At 46.9% G+C, this 24,069-nt stretch overlaps 1 protein-coding gene across 1 annotated transcript in view; it reads left to right on the forward strand.

Annotated features, from left to right (window-relative positions):
* The first annotated feature begins 4,046 nt into the window (after positions 1-4,046).
* ABCC4 (ATP binding cassette subfamily C member 4 (PEL blood group)) overlaps positions 4,047-24,069 on the forward strand; it is a 223,382-nt gene continuing 203,359 nt past the window's right edge. Inside the window, exon 1 of the mRNA XM_084876712.1 lies at positions 4,047-4,399. Within this exon, the coding sequence (XP_084732838.1) occupies positions 4,326-4,399 (74 nt within the window). The 5' untranslated portion in view covers positions 4,047-4,325. The remainder of the gene's footprint in view (positions 4,400-24,069) is intronic.

Consider the following 24,069-nt stretch of genomic DNA (forward strand, 5'->3'; position numbering starts at 1 on the left):
GACGGGCAGGAGGGGGAAGAGGATTGGGTGAAGGGAACAAAGGGAGGGTTGGGGGACATCTGTAATAATCTCAACAATACAAATTTTAAAAAGAATAATACCAACCCCATCACACATCATTTATTTTATTTTTTATTTTATTTTTTAAAATATATTTTTATTGATTTTTTACAGAGAGGAAGGGAGAGAGAGAGAGAGAGCTAGAAACGTCGATGAGAGAGAAACATCGACCAGCTGCCTCTTGCACACCCCCTACCGGGGATGTGCCCACAACCAAAGTACATGCCCCTGACTGGAATTGAACCTGGGACCCTTTAGTCCGCAGTCCGACGCTCTACCACTGAGCCAAACCGGTTTCGGCCCATCACGCATCATTTAAAAATTACTAACAATTTGCCTTATAAAAAATGTTTGAATATAGTCAAGCTTTCTTTAAAAGCCATTTCCCTTTGCAGTTTGAGGTATAACTGACAATTAAAAATTGTATTTATTTAAGTTGTACAACCACATACTTACTTACAGATACATTGTGAAATATTCACAACCAAGCCAGTCAGCATATCCGTCATTTAGCATCTTAACCATTTTCCTTTTTTTTAATGTTGAGGTCACTCAAAATTTACTCCCTTAGTAAATTTCAAATACACACTGTTGTCACTATAGTCACATTGCTGTAAACTAATAGGTCTGTAGAACTTATTCATCTTGCACAACTGAAAGTATTTTAGCCAAGGCACATGGGTAATTATCATAGAATAATAAAGTAATTCTGTAAACATCGTGAACTTGTATCCTCTGATCTTTTATTTAGGGTTGAAGGGAAGAGAAGCTGCTGAGGACACAAAATAACTAGGGACTTATGAATAGGAGTCCAAGATTTTGTTCTTTCAGCCTAATTTCTTTCTTTTTTTTTTTTTAATTGTTTAAAGTATTACATTTGTCTCCTTTTCCCCTATTTGACACCTCCCCCCCTCCATTCCTGTCTTCCAGGACAAACTCCCAAGGCCCCAATGTTCGAGTCCATTGGTTATGCTAATATGCATGCATACAAGTCCTTTGGTTGATATTTTACCCTCTCCCCCACCTTCTCTCTGAGGTTGGACAGTCTGATCAGTGTTTCTTAGTCTCTGGATCTATTTTTATTCATAAGTTTATGTTGTTCATTATATCCCACATATAAGTGATATCATGTGATATTTATCTTTCTCCAACTGGCTTATTTCGCTTAGCATAATGTTCTCCAGTTCCACCCATGCTGTTGCGAATGGTAAAAGTTCCTTCTTTTATTATAGCAGCATAGTACTCCATTGTGTAGATATACCAGTTTTTTTAATTCACTCATCTGCTGATGGGCACTTGGGCTGTTTCCAAATCTTAGCTATTGTAAATTGTGCTGCTATGAACATAGGGGTGCATCTGTCCTTTCTGATTGGTGTTTCTGGTTTCTTGGGATATATTCCCATAAGTGGGATTACTGGGTTATGAGAGTTCCATTTAAAAAAATTTTGAGGAATCTCCATACTGTTTCCCACAGTGGCTGCACTAGTCTGCATTCCCACTAGCAGTGCACGAGGGTTCATTTTTCTTTACATCCTCACCAGCACGTGTCGTTTGTTGATTTGTTGACAGTCCAATTTCAACCAGTGGATTCTGGGCACTTTTCATGCACACTGACTGCGAAATGCTCACCTGTCCAAATTCAAATAACAGATTTGGAGACAGAAGTATGGCGAAAATGAGACTTTTAATACGTTCTGGAGAGCGGGTGTCCACCTGGTTGTACTGACATAAATGGAGTAGCAATCACAGCTTCTTTATCCAGACCCTCCTCCAGTTCCTCATTGGCTGAGTATATGGGTCACCTGTTTCCTCACATATCACCAGGGCTAGGTCTTATTGTCTCACATTGGGCCACTCAAAAAGATTGGGCTAGTTGAGGGAGGTGCCTCAAGGGTTTTCACCATGATGTTGGCTCTTGTCCACATTGCTTTGTTCTTATATCCTCCTCCTTCCTCCCTCCATTCTGTGTGTCCTGGGGAAATTCAGTAACCGGTTCCATTGAAAGTTGACTATGTGGGAGATGGATCACAGAGACCTATTTCCTACAAAGATTATTTAATCATTTACTGACTCTAAGACCTTGGACAAGTTAAAAAAAAATATACATACACACACACACACACACGTACACACACACACACACACCCTATCTAATAGGGAGAATATGCAATTTGACCACCATCCCATCACAAGATGGCCATGTTCATTCCCTTCAGCCCTGACAGAGTCTCCCAGTCCTTTCAGCCCCACCAGGGCTAGGGGTGTGGCAGGCGTATGGACCTGTCTTCAGCCCCCCAGACACCCAGGGCTGGCCCGAGGCACAGGCAAGCCTCGGATGGCAGCAGCCCAGCCGCCCAGGCCTGGCTGAGGCTTGTGCTGCCAGCTGTGGCAGTAGCAGAGGTGTGATGAGGGTGTCACCTTCCTCTGATCATTAGGTCACCTCCCACCCCTGAGGACTCCTGGACTGTGAAAGGGGGCAGGCCGGGCTGGGGGACACCCCCCTCCAGTGCATGAATGTTCATGCACCAGGCCTCTAGTTTATATACATTTATTAATTTCAGAGAGGAAGGGAGAGGGAGAGAGAAATAGCAACATCAATGATGAGAATCATTGATCAGCTGCCTCCTGCACGTCTCACACTGGAGATACTGGAGATGAGTTTGAAACTTAGGCAGGTGTCCTTGACTGGAATTCAAATCAAGGCCCTTCAGTCCGTAAGTCAGTGCTGTATCCACTGAGCAAAACTGGCCAGGACAGACCTTGGACAAGTTTTGTCCCTGAACCTCATCTTTTTTATCTGTAAAGTAGAGATAATATCTTCTTTTGATTCAGGCATTATCACAGTTAAAAGTGAAGTAAGGCTCTAGCTGGTAGAGTGTCAGCCTGCAGACTGGAGTCCTGGGTTTAATTCCGGTAACAATAGCAATGAGGGATTTGTGGTCTCTGCCCAGGAGCATTGATTGTGCCCTGAGAGGGTCAGGGATGGGGGAGAGGGGAGGAAGGGGGGAGTTATCTTGACATTCCAAAGGTGTGTTATTGTAGATGCAAAAAGACAATAGGCTCAGTTAAGATCAAAGTTGATCTTTGTCAGGGAAGACACTGGCCTAGGACATGACTACCCACCATACACGGCTTTTTAATGAAAAGAATTTTAATTTCAGACCATTCTTTGTGGTTCCTTTAGGTCTCTGAGGTTGCAATCCCACCGCATAGACCTTCCCTGAGCTTGTCAGGTTAGCATGTGACCCTATTTTCATTCTCATTGCATTCTCCCCCTCCCCCCCATATTCCTTTCCCAACCTAAGAGGGCAGCAAAAAGCTCACAGAGGTCCTGAGCATAATGCAACACATGAGATGGCGACAGCGTGCTTTCATCTTCCAAATTCGGAGTTCTAATGTGGTTACCTTTGTCTAGGGGCTGCGGCTCTACAAAGCTAACCTGTTGTCCAGGTCAAACATTCGCTCCCAGGTTGGAGGACCTCCCACAGCACCCTGGTTTGATCCCAAAGAGGGCGGCGGGGTTAGGAGGCGGCAGCACCGGGCCCTCCGGCAGCTTTCCGCAGGTCTCCCCAAACCGCAGCCCAGGGGGCGTTTCTGAGCCGCGGGGGCGGGCGGAGCCGGCGCCTCCCTTCCCTACTGAGCCGGTGCCTTAGGTCGGAGCACGAACTCCGTGAAGTTTGCGGCCAGGTGTGAGCACGTGGGCCTCTGGGACCGGGGCACAGGGCCCGTGGCCCCCTACTATCCCCATCCAACAGCGCCCCAGCCCCAGCGCGTGGACTCCGGCAGCGTCGGTCGGGCCTCCTGCTTCCCTGTGGACCCCGGCTCCCCGCGGCTCCAACTCCGGGCTCCAGGCGGGGGCGTCGGCGCCTGCAGCACAGGCAGCACCGGCAGCAGCAGCAGCAGCAGCACCATCACCACCACCACCACCACCACCACCACCACCACCACCACCACCACCACCACCACCACCACCCCCACCCCCGGCACCGGCAGCAGCAGCAGCAGCAGCAGCAGCAGCAGCAGCAGCAGCAGCAGCAGCAGCAGCAGGATCGGCGGCGGCGGCCCGGGCGCCGGAGGCGGGGACGGGGCGGGCCGCTGGACTCTCCTCCCGGAAGCGGGCGCTTGTGCGCCTCCAGCCGAGCGGACCGGCAGGCGCGGCGGCCAGAGCTCCAGCATCCCCGCCGCCGGCGCGCCCGGGAGCCGCGGGGACACAGCGCCGCCGCCGGAGCAGCGCCAGCCCGGCCCGCGGCCGCGCGGCCGGCAGCATGTTGCCTGTGTACACGGAGGTGAAGCCCAACCCGCTGCAGAACGCCAACCTCTGCTCGCGCGTGTTCTTCTGGTGAGCGCCCCCTGCCCCCGCCCGCCCGCGCCTGTCACCCCGCCGCCGCCGCGTGGCCCGGCCCGGGGGTGGGATCCGGGCTGCACCGGGGAGCGCGCTCCGCCGGCCGCGTGCTTCCCGCCGGCACCCCGGCGAGCAGGCCCGGGAGGGGGCCCCGGAGACCGGATGGCGGGGCCGCCGGGTAGCCCTGCCGCGCCGATCGCCTGGGGGGAGAAGGAGGAGGAGGAGGAAGAGGAGGAGGAGAAGGTTACTCCGCGGGAGAACCGACTGGATCTCCCGGATCTCCCTAACCCGCCAGCCTTAGCCGGCTTCCCCCCGCGGAGGCTCGGGGTTTTGCACTTTTGAACCAAAGCGACACCCTTTTCTTTCTTTGTAAGCAAGCAGCTTAGGAAACAGCCTGCTTGATCTCACTGCAACCAAAGCCACCTTAGTGCCCTGGACCATTGCCATCTCCCCGTAGTGACCCCACCTCTTCCGATATGCCCAGTTCCAACGCCGCCGGCTCCCTCCGTGCCTGGCTCTCACCCTCTCCCTTCATGTGTGTTTCACACGGCGTGGCCTGGTACTCAGTTGTGGCACATGTCGTGTGGGTGAACAGCGCTTTATTATTTATTTAAAGAACGGAGAGACGCTTGGACACGGCTTTTTCTTTTGCCTGAGGCACACATAGCCATGTGACTGGAGTACATAGTCTCCTTGACCGGCCCCTTTCCAATTGCAAATATATCCACTCCCACCTTTGAGGTCTCGAACGGGGATAAGGTTTTACAGGGAGGGATCTCTAGCCTCTAGGGAAGCAATTCAGGGTCTGGATGCAGGTCGTTGGCTCTTCCCCGGGAGTCCTATGGTCCTAAAACCACTGGAAGGTGCTTGAGCTGGGTGGTCACACACAGGTGCAAGTCTGCCCACAGAGGTGAAGCTCTGAAGTTTTACCTCGAGGAGCTGGCACCAGGAACTAGGTGGGCCTGAATCCTTGGACTTGGATCACACTTGGTTGGTAGTTAGAGCTTTTGTTTCTCGGCCCTAACCCCCTCCTTTCGTCTTTCCCACACGTTCTAAGAGATTCCAAGGGGATCTCCACCTGCACTGGCATTGATTGAGGTGTAGTCAGCTTGTATGGAACAGACCCCGGTGGTTTGGTGCCCTTCCCTAAATGAAAGGGGAAGAAGGATATGTCTGCTTATTATAAATGATAACGAAGGAGGCACACATCTTTTTTTTTTTTTTAAAAAAAATATATTTTATTGATTTTTTACAGAGAGGAAGAGAGTGGGATAGAGAGTTAGAAACATCGATGAGAGAGAATCATCAGTCAGCTGCCTCTTGCACACCCCCTACTGGGGATGTGCCCGCAACCAAGGTACATGCCCTTGACCGGAATCGAACCCAGGACCTTTCAGTCCACAGGCCGATTCTCTATCCACTGAGCCAAACCGGTTTCGGTGAGGCACACATCTTAACTTCAGGCAGGGCAAGGCACTCTGGAAGATCTTCCTATTTGTGGATTTTGGAAAATGTTTGTACATGGAAATGGGAAGGTGAGGACTTCGCTTGAATGACTTGGAGTAGGCATTCATTTCTGGTTTTCCTGCTGGAGGGGAAGGGAAGGGGCAGGTATCTGTTTTCCCCCTGCAGGCACTGAACCGGAGAGGCTGAGGGAATTGCCCGGGATCACGTAGCTAAGTAAGTGGTGGAGCAGCATCCCAAACCGGGCAGCCCTGGCCTGTGTTCCAAACCGCCGTGCTGAGCTGCTTCTGTTGGGACCCGTGTGCTTAAATCCGTGGAGAAGGCATTCTTAACGCACTGTGGTTCTTACGGACTGGAGTTGTGAGGTGGTTGGGCCTCAGGAAACAGATCCATTACCTTTAGGGCAACCGTTCTCCAAGTATGGCATCCACATCTGCCTCATCCACATCGCCAGGAAGCTTTGTTAGAAATGCAAGTTCTCATTTAAAAAAAAAAAAAAAAAATGCCGAAACCCTGCGGACTGGAGGGTCCCGGGTGCGATTCCGGTCAAGGGCACGTACCCGGGTTGCGGGCACATCTCCAGTAGGGGGTGTGCAAGAGGCATCTGATCGATGATTCTTTCTCATCAATGTTTCTAACTCTGTAAAAAAAAAAAAAAATCAATAAAATATATTAAAAAAGAAAAAAAGAAAAGCAATCTCTCCAGCACCCATTCCATTAGCAATTCTGTAAAGTTGGAAACTCGGTGGGGGTTTAAGCCACTCCTCCATTGTCATTCCTAAGCCCCCCTCCATTGTCATTCCGGTATTATAGTTTAAAAAAAGGCAAGTGTTTGTGAAGTCAATGGTTGATCACACTTGCTGACCTGTATTTATTGACCTTCTGCAGTTTGAGGCATTTTAAAAGTCTGGGGCACCTTAGAGATTTTCTTGTTTACGCCTCTGGCTGTAGGCGGGAAAGCTGAAATGAACCCAGCCAGGAGGAAGTGCGGCCTGGAGACAAGGCCCACCTTGAAGAGAACCAAGTTTTCAACTCAAATTTCATCTGCTTCCTACACTTGTAAACTTGTAGCTACTTATCTTAACGATACCAGTAGCTAGCTCCCTGACTTATGCGATGACCTTTCCAGGGTTTTGGTGTTTTCACACCACATTTGGATTTGGGGTCTAAGAGGAATTGTACATTATTGGCTATTGGTAATTGTTGTGGATTTTTAAAGAGAATGTATGTTTTTCTGTTTCTGCAAGAAATTCCAAAAAGCCTACTAGAAGGTAACCTAAAACAAACAAACAAAAATTCCAAACTATAGAAAAAAGAAGGAAAAGGATTTAGTTCTATCAGCCAACTTACATACAGGTGCTGATGTTTTGGCGGTCTCTTAAGCCTTCTCTTTAAACCTCTTTAAGCACACCTGAGGGTGCAGGCATCTTTTCTACAAAACTGGTTTTGACCCTGATCCCTTAAATCCTATGGTTAACATTTCTTTATGGCATCAATCTTCAAAATAGGCTATTTCGTGGTTATAGTTTATGCAGTCTTTCCCTTCTGTTGAACACAATTTGTTTCTTGTGTACGATGATGTAATTAATGTACATCCACATTAATATTTTTCTTGCATCTTTCCTTTTTTCTCTATTTTTAAAAGTAGAGCAACTGGTGGAAAGCCAAGTTGTTTTCTAACAGGATTTGACCCATTTGCCCTCTTAATAGTGGTTTATGTGCTTTAAACCACTCATTGTCAACTTTGAGTACACAAATTATTTTTCTAAGCAGAAAGGTTAATGGGGGGCGGGGGAGGAGGTAAGGGCAGAGGGTGGAGTGGGTACCAGGTGGAGGGGAGCTGTGGGGGGAGGGGGAAGGAGAAACAATTGTAATAATCTGAACAATAAAGAATTATTAAAAAAAAAAAAAGTTAAAAACACTACCTTTAATGTGAATTTATTTGTAACAGGGCTTATAATATTTTTTTCAGATATTCATTTGTCTCTTAATTTAGTTCAGCTATCTTAAAACTTATGTTTTGTTCATTAAACTGAGCTTTTGTAATGTTCTTAAAAAATCTCAGCACCATCTAAATCTTCATGAGCATTTTAGCTTTCTTGTGTCATTTCTAACAATAAAGGCACCTGGAACTTCTTTTACTGTTTGATATGAGATAGCTCCCCCTACCCCCCAAACAGCTCATTTTCCCATCATGATTTATTGAATAATTCTTCCTCTTCCCCAATATTGGAAATAAGTGGCAAAGCTTGTGGATTGTGTCCAGCTGGGCACTAGAGCGCCCGTTCCCCTGAGACTCCCTGGTGCTAGCCCTCTCCCCTACTGGGCAACCTATGCATGAGTGTGGGTGTGTGTGTGTGTTTTTCTGTCCACCCTTATCCCAGAGGTCAGCAGGTTGGGGAGTGGCAATGCAGGACCTGTTCCCAGAAATGGGGGTCTAGGAGGGCTTGGGCCAGACGCCTCAGGCAAACCAGAGTGGTTAAATGCTCCCTCCCCCGAAGCTGGCTCAGGAAAGCCAATGCGGCTGTGGAGACTCTGCCCCTGGTGTCAGGACACACTCTCCGGAGACTCTTCCCCAGAGAACGCTGATGACATGAGGGAGAAATGCAAATGGCTGAGTGCTAGGGTGGCGTAGAGAGGCTGGCTGTAGTCAGCCCTCTCTACAGTGGTTGTGAATGCATAGAAATATTTAATTTTAAACTAGGATTTTTGCACCATTTTCAGAATACCTTGCTCTTTGTTAACAGTTGGAAACCCAAAGGTAGGTGGAGGCTGGGGGAGCTTTGCAGGGCTCTTTCTCCGGCCTTAGCCTGTTCTTTCTTTCTTTCTTTCTTTCTTTCTTTCTTTCTTTCTTTCTTTTTTTTTTAAAAAAATACATATTTTATTGATTTTTCACAGAGAGGAAGAGAGAGGGATAGAGAGCTAGAAACATCGGTGAGAGAGAATCTTCGATCAGCTACCTCTTGCACACCCTCCACTGGGGATGTGCCCGCAACCAAGGTACATGCCCTTGACCGGATCGAACCTGGGACCTTTCAATCCGCAGGCTGACGCTCTATCCACTGAGCCAAACCGGTCCCGGCCTTCTTTCTTAAGGTTTAATTTGATGAGTTTTGACAAACAAGAGACAGAACATCCCAAAGGCGTGTTGAAATTGACTACTAAGTCCCTACTAAATCCCTGCAGTTATAAGTATCTCCTACGGGTTATTCTTTTTTAAAATTAAATATGTTTTTATTGATTTCAGAGAAGAAGGGAGAAGGAGATAAAAGAGAGGAACATCAATGATGAGAGAGAATCATTGATCAGCTGCCTCCTGCATAACCCCTACTGGGGTTGAGCCTGCATGTGCCCTGACTGGGAATCAAATTGTGACCTCCTCCCGGTTCATAGGTTGATGGACCGATGCTCTATCCACTGGCCAAACCAGCTAAGGCTTGTGGTTTATTCTTGATTTTTTTTTATTTTTTATGTGTGTCTTTATATTCCTGCATCTGGTTTGTCTGGGAGGTGTGAACTAGTGTCCATTCAGTTGTGTCAAGTAGATAATTTGCCTTTCTGACCCCTGCCAGGGACTCCTCTTTCTCCTGTGTAGCTCCTAGAGCAGTATTGGGCGAACTGCGGCTCGTGAGCCACATGCGGCTCTTTGGCCCCTTGAGTGTGGCTCTTTCACAAAATACGACGTGCGGGCACGCACATACTGTGCGATCGAAACTTCGTGGCCCATGTGCAGAAGTCGGTTTTCGGCTCTCAAAAGAAATTTCAATTGTTGTACTGTTGATATTTGGCTCTGTTGGCTAATGAGTTTGCTGACCACTGGACTAGGGGACACCTGCTCTGTGGGGTGTGGAGCACAGGGCCTCCTTGTACAGCGTGAGCCTTCACCCCCAGTCACACCTGCCACTTTTCAGTGGGACCTGGGAACCGTGGCCCTCTTACCAGGAGGATGCTTTTGTGCGTTTCCTCTTCACGTGAGCTCTAAGCCCCTGCAGATATTTTGTGTTTTTGTGTTGACGAAGAGCATAGAGGTTGATGCCAGTAGAGGCGGTGGGGAAGTCTGGGCTTTGGAACAGGTTGGACTCAGGTCTTACCTTCAGAGCTGCAAATTCTGTGTGACTAGGTGCAAGTGATCTCTGAGCCTTAAAATTGGAAGAATAGAGGTGATCGTAAATGCAACTCCAGCTCAGAGTTAAGGCCTCGAATGGCCAGGGGATCTCTGATAAGTGGTAGATCCATTTAAATATTAATCCTTATGAGCTCTCTTTATCTGTACAGGTGTACCCTGTTTTGTTTTGTTTGTTTGTTTTTTCACTTTCCTTTATTGTGCTTCATAGATGTTGCTTTTTTTTTTTTTTTTTAAATAAATTGAAGACAAGACCCTCTGCCAACAAAAAAGATTATGGCTCACTATCATAGTGGTTTGGGATCAAACCGGTATAGTATCTCTGGGTATGCCTGTTTTATGTACATACATAGAAATAACTGAAAATGCAAGTCAGCTAAGGTTAAGCTTAATGTTTTCTTCATGTTTATCTACTCATGTTTATCTACTTCTAAAGAAAAAGGAAAGCATGGCAATGGAGGGGTGGGCAGGTGAACGAGGCGAATGGTAAACTAATGTTAATCTACTTCACTATTAATAATGTAGACGCAGACCTGTTTCCATCCTCCCCCCAGATCAACCTGGTTGTGGCTGGTCTGGGCCGGATGTGTGGAATCTGTGTTTTAAGTTGCTTCAGGGCACTTAGGCTGGCAGGTAGTCCCCAGAGGTGGATCTTAATTTAGATAACAGTGCTACTAATCATTAACATCTTTTGAATGCTTCCTCTGGGCTCAGAATTTTGCTCACTTTTACATTTATTGTCTCATCGAATTCTCAAGCAATCCTATGAGGCAGGCATCTTGTGAAATACTTAACTTCATAAATGAGGAAATCCAGGTCTGGAGAGGCTGGGCAACTTGTCAGGAGCCGCATACTTAGGCGGTCACAAGGTCCTGCTGGGATTCCTTAGCACACCTGGAAGCCAGCAGTGTATGTGCTGGTTGGATCGAACAAAAAAAAGCGATATGCTGACTTTTATCCAGGGGACATTTAAAAGTTGGGTCAGTGAATGATATGCCCTTTGCATATCCATGCATCTGAAAAATGCCTTCCTCATGCTGCCTTCTGAATTGCCTTGGGGGATTTTAGCATCGCTATCCACCCAGTTCTTAAGATGTGAACCTGTCAGTTCTTCACCCTCATCTGCTGACATCAAATCCTATTGATTCAACTTCAAACATGCCCCTGCCTGCCCCCACCTCAGCTTACCCTCTTGGCTTCCCTTCCTTTCAGTGGGTCTTACTGCTACCAGCCTTCCTCTTAAAAGTCCGTGCCATCCTCCTGCTTAAAAACTTCTTGCTACACTTAAGAGTAAATCTCTAAGTGGCATTCAGGATGCTGCAGAATTTGCTTTCCGAGCATCATCTTCCATCATTCCTCACACAATTGGGCCTTTCTGATGAGGTGAGGCAGATCTTGTAACTATTCTGCCTTTTCAGGGCCATCGTGTTAGGGGCAGAAGTAGAATACTGGGGACTAGCTATATGATAAGAAATAGTAATCCTGCTCTGTTAACATGGATTGTTTTGTTCTTATTACCTTCTAACCTGGCTGGGAGTTGTGTGAACTTGGAAACTGGGAGTCAACCTTGAATGACGTCCATTTTCATTGAGAACTGCCTGTTATCATGGAAAGATTAGTAACCTGGTTGCCCCAACAGTGGAGTCCCGCCCCAGCCCACATTGCCTACTTCCACCCGGCCCCGCCCCACCTGCCTGCCTGCAGGCCTGCCTGCCTGCCTGCCTGACTGCAGTACCCATTTTGCATACCTATTTTGCCACGCAATCTTTCTTTTTTAAAGCTTTATTTATTTATTTTTTAGTGAATACTTACTCAAGGATATTTTTCCATTGATATTTCAGAGAGACAAGGAGAGGGAGAGACAGAAACATTGATTGATTGCCTCCTGCAAGCAAGGTACATGCAGGAAAAATCTGCAACCAAGGTACCTGCCCTTGACCGAAATCAAACCTGGGACCCTTCAGTCCCCAGGCTGACACACTATCTACTGAGCCAAACCAGCCAGGGCTCCCCATGCAATCTTCATCCTACCCAATATAAGCAGCTGGCTTAATGGGGGGTAAGGGGGGTTGCAGAGAGATTTTTGTGGATGACCTGCTGCTTTCCCATATTGCGGGCAAACTGGAAAATAAAATACTCGTATATGATTCAACCCTGTCTCTGCTTAATTGGCTCAAGTAGTAACAGGCAGCCGTAATCCATTCAGCCCCTCTCTTCATGGGACTTAAAAATTCTAGTGAAATGGTCGCCAACCGGTGGTCTACAGACTATTGGTGGTCCGTGAGGTTCGAAAGGTTGATGACCGCTGTTCTAGTGAGAGAGACACTAAACAAGCCTGGCCGGTGTGGCTCAGTGGTTGAGTGTTGACCCATGAATCAGGAGGTCACGGTTTGATTCCCAAGCACATGCCCAGGTTTTGGCTAGATTCCCAATAGGAGGCATGCTGGAAGCAGCTGACCAGTGATTCTCACTGATGTTTCTATCTTTCTCCCTCCCTTCCTCTCTGAAATCAATAAAAATATATTAAAAGAAAAGCTAAATAAAATGAATAAGTAAATTGTAGTATGTCAGCTGTGAGTTATTATAAGGAGAAGAAATAAGGCAGGGAAAGGGATTAGGAGTGAGTGTATGTACTGGGAAGAGAGATGGAAGTTTTAGGCAGCGTGGCCAGCGAGAGCTTCAAGGAGAAGGTGAGCCAGGAGGTGGGGGAACGGCCAATGCAAGAAGAGATTTTGAGGACCTTGTTGGCCAGGTGGGACCACTTTTCAGAAGAGATGTAACATAGTCTGCTAAGGATTTAGTAAGATCAGTCTGGTAGCTGTATTGAGGCTGGACTAAAGTAAGGAAAATCACGAGCACATAGATGCAGGGAGACTCGCAGGAGATTTCACAGCAGTTCAGGCAAGTGATGATCGTGGCTTTGACCAGGATGGTAGGAGGGCAGTGGTGAGTAGCAGGCTATAGGGAAGAGCTTATTTGAAGGTGAAGCTGAGCATTTTGGTGCCAGACAGAATGTGGGACTTGAGAAGAAAGTCCAAGTTGTCTCAATAAGTTTGGCCTGAGCAAACCTAGGGAAAGATGGAGTCACTGTGTTAACGAAAACAACAACAACAACAACAAAAACATTGAAACCTGTAAAGAATTTTTGTGAGTTTATTTGAGCCAAACTGTCGACATATGCTGGGAAGCAGAACCTCAATGGATTGAGGTAATGCTCCGATGAATGGCGGGTTACATTTCTGTTTATACATTGCAATCAAAGGAGGGACATAGGTGGGTTACATGAAATTCATTGGTGATGAATTAAAGCAAAGCGGTGGGAAACACCTGGGATTGGATAAAAAGTAAAATGATGGACTTGTACTTAGGTGAGTGCAGGGGCAATTAACATGATAAAGAAGGAATTTGAGGCAACTGTCCTAGCGCCTTACACATTCGGTTGTGCCCCAGGGGCTCCAGGAAAAGGGAAATGACAAGTTACCTAGACATCTCACAGATAATGTTAGAGGCCCAAAGGCGAATGGGCTCAGTAAAGATTTAAGTTGATCTTTATCGGCCTAGGACATGACTGCCCACTATAACTTGTCTGTAGATAAATATTTAATTTCAGACCATCTTTTGTGGTTATTTTAGGTCTCTGAGTTTGCCAGACTGCACGCAGGCCTCCCCTGAGCTTGTCACGTTAGCATGTGGCTCTTTTTGTCCACAGCTGTTGGATGAGATCCTGAAGCCTGTAGGAGGAACAGGTTGGAGAGGTCCAGAAGTTTGGTTTTGAACACGTTGAGTTTGAGATGCCTGCTACACATTCAAGTGGAGAGGTTGAGTAGGCAGTTGGTCATGAATCAGCAGGGGAGAAGTCTGGGCTGGAGATAAAACGTGGGCATCAGCAGCAGTGCATGCAGTGGAGATATTTGGACACACAGTCAACTGACCTCACTGCGGAGTGTATCCCCAAACTACTCTTATCCCTATTTAAGTTCATGTTGTTGATGTCAAAGTTTAGCATCTCATTGTTGCCTGATGAAAGTTATTTGAGCTGAAACCGGTTTGGCTCAGTGGATAGGGCCTTGGCCTGCCAACTGTAAGGTCCCGGGTTTGATTCCGGCGTGTACCTTGGTTGTGCGCACATCCCCAGTGGAGGGTGTGCAGGAGTCAGCTGACCGATGTTTCTCTCTCATTGATGTTTCTGACTCTATCCTTCTCTTTTCCTCTCTGTAAAAAATAAATAAATAAAAAAAAAAAATAAAGAAAGTTATTTGAGTGCTTTTGTGGTCTGTCTACTAGAAAGGGCAAGTCCTGGAGCTGTCTTCTAAGTTGTGGCTGATCTGCTAATGAACACAGTGGGCAGTAGATTAATTTGTCTACAGGTGTTGGGAGAGGTCATGCCATCTGTATTATTATTATTTTTTTAATTAAAAAATATTTTATTGATTTTTTTTTTTTTTTTTTTTTTTACAGAGAAGGGAGAGGGAGAGAGTTAGAAACATTGATGAGATAGAAACATCGACCAGCTGCCCCCTGGTCGATGTTTCTATCTCATCAATGTTTCTCACTGGGGATGCACCCACAAGGCAATTGCCCTTGGCCGGAATCAAACCTGGGACCTTTGAGTCCACAGGCCGGCGCTCCATCCACTGAGCCAAACCGGTTATTGGCTGTCTTATTCTTATGGGAGTCCAGAGGTGTTGTATCTATTGGGCAGTCATTCTGAAACTCTACCAGAAAAATTGAGGTCTCTCTCTCTCTTTCTTTCTTTTTTAAAATTTCTTTATTGATTAAGTTATTATATATGTGTCCTTATCCCTCATTACCCCCCAACCCCTCTCCCCTCATGCCCTCACCTCCCTGTTGTCCGTGCCCACTGGTTAGACATGATTGCCTGTTAATGAACATAAGCTGGCTCTTGGTGCCGTCTTTCATAATTATACTCACAAATTGCCTCCGTCAAATGATTGATGGAAATGATTTCTATTAAGCTTATTAGCTCTATTTTGTCTTAAGTTCTAATTAGTTAATACACAGAAGTTTCTCATCCTTCACTGTGATTGAATTTTACTTGGGCTGCCATAAAATTCGAGCACCTGGTTCCTTCATACACCAGTTGAATCGTTTCTGGGAAAATATGTTTTTATTGATTTCAGAGAGAAAGGAAGAGGGAGAGACAGAAACATCAATGATGAGAGAGAATCTGATAAGCTGCCTCCTGCACGCCCCCTACTAGGGATGGAGCCCACAATCCAGGCATGTGCCCTTGACTGTAATCGAACCCAGGACCCTTCAGTTCGCAGGCTAATGCCCTAATGTACCTTGGTTGCACACACATCAGTATTTTTAAAAGTTTTGGCATCAGTATTTTTAAAAGGTTTCCTAAGAGATGCACAGTGAAGACTAAGAACGACTGAATAAAAACCAAACACATTTCTGTGTTACATTTTTCTGGCCACGATTCCGAACTGTCCTTATCCCCATCCCTTTTCTGATTCCTCCCAAAGGATAAGCACAGTGGGGCTTGCTCATCCCTATTGGGAAGGAAGGGGGCTTGTCCAGTGCACATATCTTAAAGACACTTGGTCCTTGGATGCTGTGGTAACCTCTTGTGGCAGCTGGCATTGTCCTCATTTTACCCAGGTGGGACATAGTGGAGCTCTGGATTGCGTCAGGTCTGACAAATTACAGAGCATGAGCTTCAGCCTTCATGTCACTGTTTTATGTCCTGACCCTGGTCAGACAAGGATGCCTAGATTCATTGAGCTTATGAGGGTGATTGAGTAGAAATCTCACACTTGCCAATGAAAAGCTCGTGTATATGAAATTGCTCACCTTATAAACTGCTTTTATTTGCAGACTTTTATTAGTGTGTTTTATTGGCCAAGATGTGACAGATTATGTCATAAATCCAATTGGCTACTTCTTTGAATGTCTTATGTTGAAGGATTCTTCAGCGAGAAAGTGTACACCCTTCTCTCCTCCCTCCCCTTTCTCTCCTTCTTCCCTTATCTTTTTTTGATGGTGTGAAAGGTGTCTGTCCTGTTCTAAATTGGTAAAAGGGAGATTTATCTGTGGCTTAGAACTTTAGGCTGGGCCTGGAGGTGTCTGATTGTCAAAGAATCTCAAAGTGGCATTTACACGAATTTTGAGTATTCATTGAGCAACAGTTTGTCCGTCAGTAAAACAGATAATGCATTCTTAATGGATGTTACCTGGCATAGTACCTATAAGTGACTGCTACATATTCGGCCCTCAGCAAATGGGTATAGTGGAGATTACTGCAAAATTTACTCTTTGATTATGTTTTTGTTTTAAATGATCAAGTGTTAAGTCTTTATTCATGTGACGTTTAAAAATAAGTTGCTATCTCTGTAGGTAGAAACCATTGTCTTTTACATCTTTCTCTCTCAGCACCTGGCCAAGCATCTTGTACTTAGTAGGCGTATTCAGTAATTTTAAGTTATTGCTTTCGTCTTTTCAGGTTCCTCTCAAAGCGTGAGACCAGCTGGCACCGTGGGGCTTATTCATCCCTGGGGGGACTCGGCAAGTGATTGGGGAGGAAGGGGGCTTGCTTTGTGCAGGGATCATGGGGATACTCATCCCTGGACCCTTTTAGTAGCCCCTTTTCTAGTTTGAATTGCTGACACCGCTACTTTATTTATTTATATATTTAAAAAAAATATATTTTATTGATTTTTTTACCGAGAGGAAGAGAGAGAGGGATAGAGAGTTAGAAACATTGATAAAAGAGAATCATCTATCAGCTGCCTCTTGCACACTCCCTACTGGGAATGTGCCCGCAACCAAGGTACATGCCTTTGACTGGAATCGAACCTGAGACCTTCCAGTCTGCAGGCCGACGCTCTATCCACTGAGCCAAACCGGTTTCGGCTGACACCTCTACTTTATTTATTTTATTTTATTTTTTTATTAAATTATTATCTGTGTACATATTTTAACATTGCCCCCCCCCCCTCCCCATACATGCCCTCCCTCCCCAGAGTTTTGTGTCCATTGGTTGTATGTATATGCACGTATACAAGTCCTTTGGTTGATCTCTTATCTCCCCCAGATCTCCCTCTCCTCCCTGCTGTAATTTGACAGCCTGCTTGTTGCTTTACTGTCTCTATATCTATCTTTTGGTTCATCAGTTTATAATGTTCTTTATTATCCATAAATGAGTGAGGTCATGTGGTTTTTCTCTTTCATCGACTGGCTTATTTCACTCAGCAAGATGTTCTCCAATTCTAACCAGGTTGCTGCAAATGATGAGAATTCCTTCTTTTTTATGGCAGCATAGTATTCCATTGTGTAGACACCTCTACTTTAGATAGGAGCAGGCTGGGTCTTATGGAGAGAGCATCAGACTGGAGCCAGAAGGCCCAGGTCCTAGTCCATGATCTTGCACTTGTTTAGCTGTGACCACAGGCGAGTCGCTTAACCCCTCTGGGCTTCGGTATCCTCTCCTGCAAGTTGGGAAGATTAAACCTACTCATGGTGTATTCCAAAAATTATATTTTATTTTTTAAAAAAATATTGATCTTTTACAGAGAGAGAGAGGGATAGAGTTAAAAACATCGACCAGCTGCCTCTTGCAACACCCCCCACTGGGGATGTGCCTGCAACCAAGGTACATGCCCTCGATTGGAATCGAACCTGGGATCTTTCAGTCCTCAGGCCGATGCTCTATCCACTGAGCCAAACCGGTTTCGGCCAAAAATTATATTTTAAATGAATAAGGTTCTACACACTTCTTTCCCTCCCCCACTTAGAACCCAGCAGGCAGGGCAGGTCGGCAGGGCTTGATGAGGAAACAGTGCAGTGTGTAACATCCAACTCTGAGGAATGGAGAAGTGCCCTGTTAGTAACTGTCCCACGGAAATTAAGAAAAAAGAAAGCAGCAAAGAGAAGTATAATTCATGTCAAGATCAGGGTCACTGTTGGTGGCAGCCCTTTGAAAATTGTAAGGTGATGTTATTACACCTGCCAGAGCAAAATGGCCGGAGCTGCTCCAGACAGCTCCCCCTGGCAGCTTCTCTCTCCAGGCCTGGCCCTTGACCTCACACTTCCGAGCCTGTGGAACTGGAATTGTGAGAATAGATTTCTGTTGTTTAAGCGTCCCCAACTGTAGCACTTGATTATGGTAGCCCCAGAAGCTAAAACACCCACAGGCCCCCCTAGAAGTCTTTATTGGAGTTGGCACCACTGGCTGCCATGGATCAGAGCTGCTCTGGGTTGTAGTTTGTCCTCTCTGGGCTTGAACTTGCCAAGAAGGATTCTGATCGCCTCTTAGTTGACCTCATTATAGACCTGCCTCCTCATTTTTTTGAATTGAATTCAGGAAAATCCCCAAAACTTGTCAGATGTGGAGCCCCAATCCCCAGGAATCCTTCAGAGTGTTTTGCTTAGGAGGAGAGCATCTGTCCCTGGACAGGCAGCCTGGGCGTCGCAAGGATAAGTCTTGCTATTGAAATAGATTACTCATTGTTGCTGTTGGTGGGCATGTCTTTGGCCTGAGGCTGTCTGTCCAGCGTAAGCTGTTTTGTTCTTCCAGGCTGAGGTAACTCAGGCTCATGCTTTGAATTTTCTCCTATATGCAAATTTACCAAATTATTTTGCTTTTGGGGAAAACCCCATACAAGTCTTCAGTGTATCCTGTATTAATAGCCAAAAAAAAAATGAAAATAAAACTAAAAAAAACCTAAAAATGGTGGCTTTATCGTTCTCCCAGGCAAACTCAATCTTTCCTCTCTCCATTTAGAATATAATGTAGTGCAAGCTTTCCCTTAAGAAGACAAAAGTTAGAAAGATAACATCAGTCCCTCCAGTGGATTTTGGAAATCTCCGCCAGGAGCCACTCCACATGAGAGTTAATTGAAGTCTTTGGAAGGGAAATTCCTGAGGCGGTTTCTCGGGAGGGATTCCTTCCCCGTGGCCCGGGGACATTTTCTAAGAAACCTTTCCAGGAAGGATGAGGTGCAACCGGAAGGAACCCTACCGAGGAGCCCATTCACAAACATGGAAAGGGGACTTTAAATGGCCTTTTGTTTCTGGGAATTGGCGTTTGTGCCGAGGGCAGACAAAATGAGAAAACAGCAGCTACAGGGTCACGGAAAAGGCGGTGTGCGAGGCGGGTGAGGGTTGTGCCAGTGAAACTGAATTCTTTGGGGCAACTGAGCAGCTCAGCCTTCCTATTCCCTGCCACCGATTCCCTGTCACCATCACTAATTCTCTTGGGAAGTTTTACTTTAAGAAGTGGGTGACAGCCCGAGCCGGTCTGGTTCAGTGGATAGAGTGTCAGCCTGTGGACTGAAAGGTCCCAGGTTCAATTCCAGCCAAGGACACATGCCCAGGTTGTGGGCTCCATCCTCAGTGTAGGTTATGCAGGAAACAGCCAATCAATGATTTCCTTTCATCATTGATGCTTTTATCTCTCTCTTCCTTTCCCTTCCTCTCTGAAATTAAAAAAAAAGAGTGTCAGGTGGACAACTAGCCTAGGGCCACACAGAGGTCTGGTTCGAAGCCTAAGTTCTGTGGTTTTCTCCCTCTCACATATTTAGATAGAATTCCTGGCGAGCATTTTCAGGAAGTAAAAGGTGGACAGGAACACTGATACAGCAGCACCTTGTTTGTTGAAGGACGACCCTGCCAAGCATGTGCAGACCGCGGCCATGAGGGGAGGCTGTGTCCTTCCAGGGCAGGAAAACAGGCCGCCACCTCAGCGGGGCCCTGCGGCTCCCGGGAGCTGGTGAGCTTGGCACGAGGTCCCGTCCACACTTCCTGCCTGTTCTGTGCTCTCTGCTCACTCCCCCAGGCCTCTCTGCCATCTCCTGTGTTCTCATGAGCTCTCTTCTCTCCCCTCTCCCCTTCAGAAACTCGGCCCCATTGACTGGTTTCCACAAAAACCTACACACAGTGACTTTTGGTGATTTTGAAGATTTTGGTTGATTATCCGGGGGAGGCCCTTGCTCCTCTCCCCCTGCCTTTTCCAGCTCCCATCCCTCTCTGAAGTCAGAGGCCGTGTCTCCCTTATCTGGGGCACAGCCATTCTGACCCCTCCAGCACCTGCTGAGACTTTGTTGAACAGCTTCCTACCTTACTATGCACATTCCTATAAGCAAGGTAGCATGCTACTGTCCGCGATTAACATGTATAAGCAGTTTGCCAAGGGGTCACTTTCACGGTCTCCAGCTGAGCGGACCGGTACAGAGGTTATTGCCTCCAACTGAGGGAACTGACGGTGTAGAGCACATGTGTCAAACACAAGGCCCGCGGGCCAAATCCAGCCCGCCAGGCCTTGCAATATGGCCCGCACCGCGCTGTCATCACTGCACTCCGCTGTCAGTTTATGACATTGTCAGTTTATGACTGTTCAGTAAACCATTCGGCCCGCGATTTAGGCTGGATTTTAGATTTTGGCCCCTTCTCTGATTGAGTTCGACACTGTAGAGGTTCACTGTTGAGCCCAAAGCAAAACAGCTTAGTACATGGAGGGGGGCAGGGCTGTCTGAGTCCCAGCCTCACGTGTTGACATCCCCTGCAGAGATCTTGGGGAGGTGGAGGGGGGGGGTTGCGTTCAGACAGGTGTTCGCTGGAGGAGCCCGGGTGATCCAGAGTGGCTTCGTGGAGCAGGTGTGCTTGTTGGATAAGGTGACCAGATGTCCCGCTTTTCTTTAAAAAAATTGGGACTTTTTTAAAACGCTGTGGGACGCAGGACAAATTGTTAAAAATTGGGACTTTCCCACCAAAAGCGGGGCGTCTGGTCACATTATTGTAGGAGCCACATTGTGTTTTAGCTTCTGCAGAAATATCCCTGTCCTTCAACACCTTAAGACGGGCACCCCCAAAAGTGAGTCTCACTCAGGGATGATTTCTTTTCCCAGGACTCGCAATCTGGTGTCCATGTTCAGGCCCAGTCTTTATTTCTGAAGTGTCCCCTGGTTCCTGATGGATTATATAGCATTTGGTTAGATTGTAGAGAAAGGGGGTGTGTGTGGGGGGGAGTTTGTATTTATTGTATCTGGGTCTCCTCTCAGGCCATGACTCTGTGTTGTACTCGTCTTTTTATTTGGGAAGGGAATGATTTGGTGTAGCAGCCTCCCTCCTTGCATTCCCCCCTAAAGCACACATGCACACACACACACACACACACACACACACAACTCGATTTGACATGAAGTCAGCAATAGTAAATATTAAAAAAAAATGTATTTTTATTGATTTCAAAGAGGAAGGGAGAGGGAGAGAGCGATAGAAAGAAACATCAACGATGAGAGAGAATCATTGGCTGTCTCCTGCAAGCCCCCAACTGGGGATCAAGCTCACAACCATGTGCCCTTGATCGGAATCCAACCCATGACCCTTCAGTCCACAAGCCGATGCTCTGTCCACTGAGCCAAATCAGCCAGGGCAATAGTAAACATTTTTATTGCCCAAGGTTGTTCTTAAGAAGTTAAAAAAAATTTTTTTTCTTTTCACCTGTACCAGGTGGCTCTAACTCCACCCCTAACCACATTGTAATGATTAACAGCACCCCATTTTATTCCTAAGAGTACCTGCGGAGGTTGAATAATAAAATAACATTATCACTCTCACTGAGCTGAAGTCCATATTCCATAAAATACTCCCCCAAGCCCTGGAGCATGCTCAGGAACTGGACAGGGTGATGTCAGTATTTGCTAAACGTGTATCCAGAGTATTGACTGGTGAATATCTATTACTATCCCCACTTGAGCAGGTATCCTCACAGCACAACCCCCGGCCTGTGCTTTGCATGGAAGAATGATGGCTGTGTCAGCTACAGGTCGAGTGCTTGGTTCTTGGGGTGACACCTGGCAGGCCAGGTGGTTGGGAGTCTGGGGTGGTTAGTCTGCTGGGCTCCGAGAGCTGTGCGAACATGGACAGTCACTGGGAAGGTCTCACCTTTGGGGTCCAGTTCAAGTGGCTGGAGGGACCTTACCTAAAGGGGTCTCCTTGAGAAGGAAAGAGAAGGAAACCCCTATTTGTAACAAACTGCTGTTTGGAATTTTCTGCTGTTATTCTTAGATAAAATGTGGCTTTCTAGTCTGCATTAGCCTGTTTGAAGAATGATGATAAAATTAGCTGTCTGACCTTGCAGGTCAAGACTAGGTATGCCCATAAATTTAGCTGTGTTTGTTTTCAAGGACAGCAGCAAGATAACCACTAATTGCACAGAGAGCTGGCTCCTTTATAAAAAGGGAAGCTCTGCTTGTACCTTTGCTTAGAATTTGAATTCATTTTCTCTAAGCCCATGGCGCGATGAATAAAGTGAGTTTCTCCAAACTCTCCTCCTGCGTTGTTTGATTGTTCGGGAACTCTGCAACATCCTGAAGGTGTGAGCGTAGCCAGTGAAGGCAGTTGTCAGTAAGCACTCACTTGGGAGGTGTGAGGCGAGGAGAGCAAGGTGAGGAGGCCTGTACCCTGGGGGTCTGCTGAGACGGTCACCAGAGGCCGAGGAAGCCAGTTGCTTGGGTGAGCTTGCAACTCTGGGTGGCTGTCTTGGCTGGTGAACCGCTGTGTGATCTTGGTCCCGTTCCAATCTGATCCAGTTTTTTTTATTCCTCAATTATTATTAACCCTGTGAGGTGAGTGGAAGATACTAGCCAAGTTTGCCCTCCTCTGGGATCTGAAACCCAGACATCTCTCCCCGGTTCCCTGATTCGGTACCACCTGTAGGACATCCTTCTAGCATCTCTGCTGATCTACTGGGAAATATTTCTCATTCCGGGCTTTTTCTCTAAGTGCTTTAGCCTTAGGGCTTCTGCACCCGCTGATATCTTTGCTTGGAACACACTGACTGCTCCTGTTTTTTGAGCCTTGGGCCACACCTGGCTTCCTCTGGGAGCTCTGCCTTGTCACCTCATCTAAAGTAGCTGCACCCTGCCGAAACCAGTTTGGCTCAATGGATAGAGCATTGGCCTGCAGACTGAAGGGTCCCAAGTTCGGGCACATCCCCAGTTGGGGGTGTGCAGGAGGCAGCTGATCGATGATTCTCTCATTGATGTTTCTAACTTTCAGTCCCTCTCTCTTCCTCTCTGTAAAAAATCAATAAAATAAAAAATAATGTAGCTGCCCCTACTGTTAGCCATGTCTCCCTATTTTATTTATTTACTAGAGGCCTGGTCACGGAATTCGTGCATGGATGCGGTCCCTAGGCCTGGCTCGCGATTGAAGTGTAAGTGTTTGGCGTGGAAGGGCAGGTCCCAGCTGACCTCTGGGCCCTGGGAAGCACCTGGGCCCTTGGGCCCCGTCCACCCTCCTCCTCCGAGTTCCCATGGGAAGATGTGGTGATCTTGGCTGGACGCTGTTGGCTGGGGTGCAGCGTGGGCCTCTGGGCCACTCAGTGGCACCATATGGAAGCCAGGCGGGCAGTGTGCTCTTTCCTGGCGAACCAATGGGGCGCCAACTGGCCCCTGCGGTCCTGGTGTGTGAGCCCTGGCCTCCAAGGGGAGGTCAGGAGAGGTAGTGAGAGCAAACTCTGTGGACACCCCGCATTCTCACCACACCTCTGTCCCGTCACCCACGGCCCCCAAGTAGACGACGACAAGAGGTCAGAACGTGTCTCCGACGCCCGCCATGTTCCGTGTCTCCCCCTGTTGGTCAGCACAAGTCATAGCAAGCGGTTGAACTCCAGGTCGAATGACTGCCCAAGGGGGCAATTTGCATATTAGGCTTTTATTATATAGGATGTATTTACATTAATTAATTCATTAATTGATTGATTAATTAATATTCTCACCTGAGGATATATTTACTGATTTGAGAGGGAGAGAATGAGAGAGAGGAAGAGGGAGAGAGAGGGAGTAATATTGATTACTAGTAGTTGCCCTGCTCATACGCCTCAACCAGGGATTGAGCCCACAGCCCGAGTGTGTGCCCTGACCCGAAATCAAAGGTGCAGCCCTGACTGGGAATCACACCCTCCACCTTTTGGTGTATGGGACAGTGTTCCCGCTAACTGAGCCACCTGGCCAGGGTGCCATAACTCCCTGTTTTATTTTCTGTGGATATCATTGTTTAGAACCCTTTTTTTTTTTTTTTTTTTTTTTTAGCTTGCTTCTCTCTCTCTTCC

Source organism: Pipistrellus hanaki (assembly GCF_964339955.1).
Source record: "Pipistrellus hanaki genome assembly, chromosome: 3".
Taxonomy (NCBI): Eukaryota; Metazoa; Chordata; class Mammalia; order Chiroptera; family Vespertilionidae; genus Pipistrellus; species Pipistrellus hanaki.